The sequence below is a fragment of the Tupaia chinensis genome, unplaced genomic scaffold, assembly GCF_000334495.1.
Source record: "Tupaia chinensis unplaced genomic scaffold, TupChi_1.0 Scaffold000028_1, whole genome shotgun sequence".
NCBI classification, from domain to species: Eukaryota; Metazoa; Chordata; class Mammalia; order Scandentia; family Tupaiidae; genus Tupaia; species Tupaia belangeri.
In genome coordinates, this window is record NW_006159458.1 from 3,158,007 (window position 1) to 3,166,625 (window position 8,619).

The 8,619-nt window shown below is 40.8% G+C and overlaps 2 protein-coding genes across 2 annotated transcripts in view; one reads left to right on the top strand and one right to left on the bottom strand.

The window, feature by feature from the left end:
- MANSC4 (MANSC domain containing 4) overlaps nt 1-2,530 on the top strand; it is a 9,712-nt gene extending 7,182 nt beyond the window's left edge. The window contains exon 3 of the mRNA XM_006140256.2: nt 1,241-2,530. Coding sequence (XP_006140318.1) covers nt 1,241-1,881 — 641 coding nt within the window. The 3' untranslated portion in view covers nt 1,882-2,530. The remainder of the gene's footprint in view (nt 1-1,240) is intronic.
- Nucleotides 2,531-8,089: 5,559 nt separating this feature from the next.
- Nucleotides 8,090-8,619, bottom strand: part of MRPS35 (mitochondrial ribosomal protein S35) — a 50,744-nt gene continuing 50,214 nt past the window's right edge. The window contains exon 9 of the mRNA XM_006140312.3: nt 8,090-8,618. Within this exon, the coding sequence (XP_006140374.1) occupies nt 8,575-8,618 (44 nt within the window). The 3' untranslated portion in view covers nt 8,090-8,574. The remainder of the gene's footprint in view (nt 8,619) is intronic.

Below are 8,619 nucleotides of genomic sequence, written 5' to 3' on the forward strand. Positions count from 1 at the left end.
TCTCATACAGTCCAACTCTCTTCCACTTGGAAAGTGAATCATCCTTTTGTCCAGTGTCCACACTGTCTATACTACCTGTTAGTCACTTAGCAGTCACCTGTTATCAAGTGGGAAGAAAACAAAGCATATATGGTTTTTGGTGCTATGCGCAGTTTGAGGCACCCAATTGGGGGAGGGGGAGCCTTAGAATGCATAACCCACAGATGGAGGGACTATTGCATACAAGAGAGAAAATACTGAAGACAAAGCAGGGCTCTCAGGAAGTAGAAGGGGGTGAGATTTAGGGCTTTCTCATGATTTTAAACAGTTCCTCTTCTCAAGTCCTGTTTTTAGCTTTGTTAAATGCTAGGGCTGGTCCCATAGCATGGTGGTTAAGTACTGTGCATTGGGAGCCAAATCCTCCATAGCTGACTGGTCCTAATCCCAGCCCTGGAGCCTTGCAAAATATGTCAGGCATGTGTGCATATGCCCCAAATCCTGACAAGATGGAGAGATGACAGAAAAAGGATAGGGGTGTATCTGTGACTCACTCCCCGTTGGGGGATGGTTTCTCTCTGGCACATGCCCTCTGGCAATTAAAAAATAAATAAATATGGGCTAGCAGATGGCATAGCAGTTATGTTGCTGGACTCCATGGTCGACCCAGGTTAGAGTCCCAGAATGGGTGGCTTGAAACTCATGTAGGGAATGTGTGCGTGTGTTCCCAAGATCCCAGGAGGAGAGTGGAGGAGAAGGGATTGTGGCGTGGCCGTCTTCCCTGGGAGATGCGGGGGGGGGTGATTTCTCATTTTCCCTCTCATGGTCTCTGTCTCTTTAAGGCAAAAACCTCTACAAAAAGAAAAAAAAAAAAAAAAAAAACAAAAAAAAAGTTAAAATCCTAAAGGTTACTGAAAAAAAAAAAAAAAAAAACAGAAAAAATGTTAAATGCTACAGTGTATCTTAATAGTTACCATTTCTGTAGCTCTTGCATTAATTCCTGCTTCTGTTGTACAAAAGCCCTGAGGAATACAAAGGCTTCTCCTTCCTGTATCATTCACAGCACAAAGTGTCCTAAAAGTTAAGATAAATTCAACTGTAGCCCTGAGTTTCTAAGCCTTTCAGAAGTATGCAGTGGTAGAACTTGAATTTAGTTTAGTTCAGTAATTCGTAGTGGCAAAACCCAAAACGTCTTCAAACTGTGCTTTCAGTTTTTCTCCTTGAAATGAAAAACAAAAGGAATGATGTCTTCTTTATCTTTCAGGTATAGATCCAGACTTGCTGGTTTTTGAACAGTCACCTCTCACGTATCTAAATACCCGTTCCTCATCTAACAGGTGGGACAGACTAAGGATTCTAAAAGCTATGCATTTAGATAAGCAAGCCACCACCATAAACCATATGCTGCTGTCCACAGAGGCTTCGCCGCCAACCACGCACCCAGGTTTGGCTGGAAACACAGACAACGCCAGTTATTCCAAAGAGTTAACCACACAGTTGGGGGCAAGATTCATTTCTCTAAATGACCCCATTACCACGAAAGTAAATACGGTGTCACCAAGTACTGATTTCATCAACAATCCAAACAAGACGATTTCTCCTTTTTTTGTGCCCATAGACACAAAACTTTCTCATGTGCCTCTTTCGTCCCGACTCAACAGCAGCAAACAACTGCTGAACAAAACCAAGGGGCACGACAGCAGAAACCGCACATTTGAGGACGATGAGACCCGTGATGGGGCGTCTGTGACTTCAAAGGTCTGGCTGGTTCCTGCGGCCCTCTGTGCGTCTGTCATCGTCCTTGGCTGCTGCATAGTCATCCTGTTATCTGGATGCTGTCAGCAGCAGCAGGGACAGTACAAACTAGGAAAGAGAGTGAGGATCCAAGCAAATTCAAAAACATAGCCTTCTGAGAGAACTCTTAACAATCACAGGTGAGACTAAGCTTTCAAGGGCTTTGTTTTTAGCTTTTTTGTAAAATAAGGGCAGTTTAGTTACAGATTGCTTTTTTTAAAAAAAAGACTAATGCTTGATAAACACAATCCCTTTTTCAAACTTTTTTTTTTTTTGAGTAGTGTTCTCTTTGCCACAGTTCCAACATTCTGACCCCTCAAGCACCATGCGAAAGAGATTCCAAGTGCGTCAGGGGCATTTACGCATTGACCGCTTACAACTCTGCGAGTCAGGTATACTATTACTAACTTACACTACTACTGTCACACCCTACAGAGGAGAAAATGAGACCAAGAGAGTTCAAGCATCTTGCCTAGTCACACGGCTAGTAAGCAGGCAAGCCAGGACTTAATTAAATATGCAATTTGTTTAAAATGTCCACACTTAAATCACTTCAAGACAAAGAGCCTCCTTTTTTCCAGTAAGCATGAAAACAAGAATGGAAGAAAATACCTTAACATCATCCTATTTGTCTCAGTCAAGGTCAAATTATTGTCATATACATGAATGAAATTGGGTTAGCACTATTAGTTACCCAGAAGCAAATGCTTCCTGATTGTTTATTATTTTTGGCATAGGGTACATGCACTTGCTGTGGAGAGATAGAGACACTAAGAGAGAAAGTGAGAGATCACCCCCCCGAGGGGGAGTGGCCCTGTCACAATTCCTTCTCTCCATTCTCCTCCTGGGATTTAGGGCATGCATGCTTACGTGCCCGGCATGAATTTCAAGTGCCAGGCCTGGGACTCGAACTATGGCTGGCAGTGCCTTAACCACTACACCCACCTGCTGGTCCTGCTTCCTGATCTGCATCTACCTTTCTATGATCAGTTCATTTACACTTTTCAATCCCAGTCCATGAGATGACTTCCGGTAGCTATGGTACTGAGCTCTTGGAGCTTTCTGCATTGATTTCTGTTGAATAAAGTTTGAGTGCTTTAGTTTACAACCCGATTTCCCCAGGTGTAAATATTAGCTCTAGGTATTTCGGTTCTGTCTAAATCTTAAACAACTTACTTCAAAATCTCACACTCAGACTCAAGTATAGGATACTGTAGTTCAAGTCTCAATTTTTTGTTTTTAGGTTTTTGCCACAAGGTACATGCGCTTGCTCCCGGAGGAATGGCCATGCTGCAATCCCTTCTCCTCCAGTCTGCTCTTGAGATTTTGGGCAAGCACATGCACAGCGTTATTCGAGCCGCTGGGTCTGGCTCGAACCGTGGTTAGCCATGTGGGAGTTCAACACCTTAAACCACCATGCCACCTGCTAGTCCCATCTCTAATGATTTTAAAATTTAGGCCCTTCATCTCATTCCTAAAACCATATTTAATGTGAGGTTAGATAAAAAAAAAAGCCAAAAAGTATACAAAATAAATAAGGGGATGTCCTGTTATGAAATTAATGAAATATTGGTCTCATAGATGTTAAAACAAATTGTCCAGTAGATTAAAAAGTTGTTTCTGGGGTGGGACCAGCAGGTAGCGTGGTGGTTAAGGTGCTGGACTCCCACATGGCTGACCACGGTTTGAGTCCCAGACCTGGCAGCTTGCTTTCTTCCCTTCCCTCTCTCGCTCTCTCTGTGTCTCTCCCTGGTCAAATTAAAATGAATGAATGAATAAAAATAAATAAATAATTTTTTTAAAAAGTTGTTTCTGGGGCCAGCAGGTGGCATGGTGGTTAAGGGCGCTAGACTCCCACCTGGCCAACTGTGGTTCGAGTCCCAGACCTGGTGGCTTGCTTTCTCACTTTCCTTCTCTCTCTCGCTAACTCTGACCCTCTCTGGTCAAATTAAAATAAAGTTAAATAATTCTTTAAAAAGAAAAGTTGTTTCTTTTTCTTTCTCTGGTATTGACAATGGATGGAAAAGAAAATGACTATTTTTTTAAGAGAGATTTTTGCTATAGAGTGCGTGTACTCTCCAAACAGAGACAGAAAGCAAGAAATCACCCCCTCCAAGGAGGATAGCCATGCCATAATCCCTTCTCTATTCTCCTCTTGGGATTTTGGGAAGGTTCGCACACGTGCCCAGCCTGAGTTTTTAAGTTGCTGGGTTTGGAACTTGAACGGCAATTGACCATATGGAGTCGAGCAACGCAACCATTACGCCATCCGCTGGTCCTATTTCTTTTAACATAAAAGAAATATACAAAATCTCCTTCAGTGGAATATATCAATCAAAAATAAAAATCTGATTTAAAATATAATCAATTTACCTTAAGTTGCTAATGATTCATACTATTATGTATCATAAATTTTATCAAGCTCTTTCTTAATACATTAGGGGAATAAACACATGATTCTGGGTGTGGGGACAAGATTTAAATGACCTAAAATTGTATTTAAATAAATAATTCAGTAAGCTGCCCTTACAAATTATTTGTATCTGCATTCTTTTAAAAAACTATTTAATTTTAAATATGTATGATCTGCTTACAGGTCTCCCAACAAACTAGGTCTGCTAGAAAAAGTTCTTCTCATGCCAGGTGTGTGTGTGTACATGCCCAAAATCCTGGAGGGAGAGAGAGATGGAGAAGGGACTGTTGTGTGGCCATCCTCCACTGGAGGTGCTTTCTCTTCTCCTCTCTGTCTCTGGCCAGTGCAAGCACCATCTAATAAGAAAAAATAAATAAAATAAGTTTTTCTCTCTTGGGGTTTCTCAGATTTTTATGCATTCCTTAAAGTGAAGTCCCATATGGGAAAATACTTCTTTGTAATATAAACATATACCTTCTCTTCATCAGTGTCTACTTTTGACCATCATATAAACCAAACAAACTTGAACTAGAGAGGCAACTCGGTCCAGAACCAGTCAAGAAGCACACTGGGGCTAGAAACCTTATTGGAAGACAAAAAATTAAAAAATAAAAATATATCAATTGGAGAACTGAACAAAATTTTAAAATCTGTTAAGAAACAGTCAAATATTGGGACCTAGAGCAGATGGCATAATGGTTATATTGCTAGACTTCCACATGGCCAACCGTGGTTTGAGTCCCAGGCCCAGTGGCTTAAAACAGAATGCTGGGCATGTGTGTGTGCATCTACAAGACCTGAGAGAAGAATGGATCGCTGTATGGCTATCCCCTAACTCTGGGGGTGAGTTCTTTCCTTCTGTCTCTCTGTTAAGCACACATGCCCTATAGAAAAAAATCTTAAAAAAAAAAAAAAAAAAAAAAAGGAAAAGAAAAAACAGTCAAAGATCTGAGACCAAGCCGAAAACTAATGCTAAGGTTGTTACACCCTCTTACGAAGTAACCAAGAAATCTTCCTAACATCACAATCAGACATACTTTAAAAAGAAAAAAAAAAGTGGGGAGGGGCCTCCCAGCTGGTGGTGTAGTGGTTAAGGTGCTGGACTCCCACATAGATGACCATTGTTCAAGTCTCAGACCTGGCAGCTTGAAACTCACACCAGGTGCGTGTGTGTGCGTGCCCAAAATCCCAAGAGGAGAATAGAGAAGGGACTGCAGTGTGCCCATACCCTCCTGGGGAGTGATTTCTCACTGTCTCTCTGTCTCTGTCCCTACGACAAGCACATGCAACCTAATAGCAAAAATCTCTGTCAAAATATAAAAAAGGCCATAGCTGTCCAGTATGATAAAGTACCAAAGTTGGGGAAAAAATATGTAAAGCAAGAACTCAAGCATCCTGCAACTAAGAAAACAGGTTCAGGGACCAGCAGGTGGCATAATGCTGGATTCCCATGTAGTCGACCCAGTCGGGTTCAAGTCCCGGACTCACAAAAGTTTTTTGTTTTGTTTTTTTATAATTTTTATTTATTTTATTTAGAGATTTTTGCTATAGGGCATGTGTGCTTACTGGAAAGAACAAAAGAGACAGAGAGACAGAAAGCAAGACATCACCCCCAAGATGGGGATGGCTATGCCACAATCCCTTCTTCATTTTCCTCTCAGGATCTTGGCCATGCGCACTCACCCGGAGTGAGTTTTAAGCTTCTGGATCTGGGACTAGAACCATGTGAGTCCAACTTATGTAACCATTATGCCATCTGTTGGCCCTTTAATCAATTCCTTAGTTCCCTAAGTATTGAAGCAACTTCTGAACTCTACAACTTCAGTTTGAAATCAGAAATGACTGCATAATCAATAGTGCAAAAAGCTTCCCCTAAAAGTCTAATAAGGACAAGACAAAGTACACTGTATATAGTGAATCAATGAACAGATTTTAAAGGACAGAAATATAATCACAAATAGTGCTGCTTAGTTATTGCAAAAAATACGATAGCAACTTTTTTTTTTGAGACATTTTTGCTATAGGGCACATGCACCACTAGAGGGATAGAGAGACAGAAAGCGAGAAATCACCCCACACCCCATCCCCGGGGAATGGCCACACCACAATCCTTTCTCCTCCATTTTCCTCTCAGGATCTTGGGCACACGTGTACACACACCCAGTATGAGTTTCAAGTTGCCAGATCCAGGACGCAAAACTGCAGTCAGCTGTGTAGGAATCTCCAGAGCCTTATCCACTATGCCACCTGCTGATCCCAGGGTTTTCCATTAATCACACAGCTCTAAGATTTGGCCATTAGGTGTCAATGACTGTGACCTAAGAGTCTTCAAGAATGAGGCTTGGTGCTGGTCAAATACAAGAGTCCACCGTGGTTCTCTACAAAACTGCCCTCCCTTCTGACACCAACTCTAAGTTGGGAGGGGTAGTTTAAAAAAAAACACCCTGACATTCAATAATTCACTAGAGCTCAATAGAAGCTTTCATACTCTATTGGTTACAGTTTATTGTAAGAAAAGGATACAAATTAAGTCTCCTAAGGGACGAAACATATGTTTCAGTCCAAAAGAGTTTCAGAGCTCAGTTTCTGGAGTCCTCTGCCCCTGGAGTCAAGAACGATCACTTGTCCATTGTTAGTGCAGCAGGTGGCTTGGTGATTAAGGCACTAGACTCCCATATGGCAGAGCACGTTTTGAGTTCCAGATCTGGCAGCTTGAAACTCATGCCAGGTGCTGAGTGTGTTCCCAAAGTCCCAAAGGAGAGTGAAGAAGGGACTGTGGTGTGGCCATCCCCCTGGAGGGTTATTTCTTGCTTTCTCTGTCTCTCGAGCAAGTGCATGTGCCCTATGGCAAAATCTCTAAGGAAAAAAAAAATTATTATACATCATAACTCCCTCTGCTTTTATCACTGAATCATTACACAGGATGGACCACCCTTAGCTACCACTGCTTCTTACGTTCTCAAATGTTCTCTTCAGCCTCTTCTACTTTCAAAATGTTCTCTTCAATCCTGTTTTTGTATCTGAGTTCTCCTTAGCTCCATATAAGTCTTTAAATGTACTGTTATATTTAAATATGCTCTAAACATGATCTAAGAATTGTTTTATTTTGCTTTTCATTCATATTTTTCACCTGCTGGAACATAACCTAACTCTCCCTTTTCAGTACATAAGGCCATATTGTTGTCTCTTATAATCTATGGACCATGGTTTTCCTAATAACAAACCATATCTTCATTTTATACAAATGTTTTTGCCAACTGTTTTGAAATTCCTTCGGCGTTATTTACAGTCTCTAATTCTGTTAGGCAAAGCATATCTACAAAGAAAATAAACTCTTAATCATTCCTTTACTTTGATTTTAAATAAACCATTTGTTCACAGTTTTAAAGTGGTAAGAAATGACTCATAGAATATATGGAACTGACAGCTAAATTTAATGGAGTGCTGTTAAGGCAGTTCTCATTAAGTCCAATTAAATTCTAGGTCCAGCTACCTGGTGGCATGGTGGTTAAGATGGCTGGATTCTACATGGCTGAGTATGTGGTTCAAGTCCCAGACTCAGCAGCTTAAAAGACATGGCAGATACATGTGCCAAAGTCCCAAAGAGAAACAGAGGAGAAGGGATTGTGGCATGACCAGTCACTAATGGGGGTGCTTTCTCACTGTCCCTCTTTCTCTGTAGAGTGTATGCACTCTGTGGCAAAAAAAATCACAGTCCCTATACTCCATCTTTTTCCTGAGCTGTGGCAGCTCTAACTGGGACACCCAGGACTATACCAGCTACTACTTTTCTGAAATCTTGGGCTTGACAAAATGCCAAAAGTATAGAATTTACTTACTAAATAAATAAAATAGAATATTAAACAGAGTTGAATTACAATAAAGTGCTCTCAAAAGGGAGAGACAGAACAAACTTTCTAGGGTAGAAAACACTCCTGAGGAACTGCTTCTAACCAGGGACAACGGAGAAAGCTATCAGCAGACGGCAGTCATGATCGAGCTCTGAGCTCCACGTCAGGGCCGGATTCTAGGCCTCGCTGCCCAAAATAACCAATAGAGTCACTAAACACTCATTGGTGGGAAAAGAAATGTAGCAAGTGACAAAATAACACCAATCTGTATATATATGAACGCTAAAGTTACGTGAAAATAAAATCAAAACTTTAGAACCAGAAGAAATTACAGAGGTCTTCTAATTAGTCTAACTGCCTACGTGTATAAATAAGAAAACCTGAACTAACCATTACTACTGCACATTAGTATGAAAGGCATCGTTTTAACTCTAAAGAAAACAATGGTTTTAGAGCATTTTCAGTTTTACTTATGACAAAGTAGACATTGATTACATATCACAAACTTAATAAATCAAGTAGATTTTACTCCTTCATAATTCATGTCAAATTCAATAGTCTTTTCACTGATTCTTTGTACTGAGA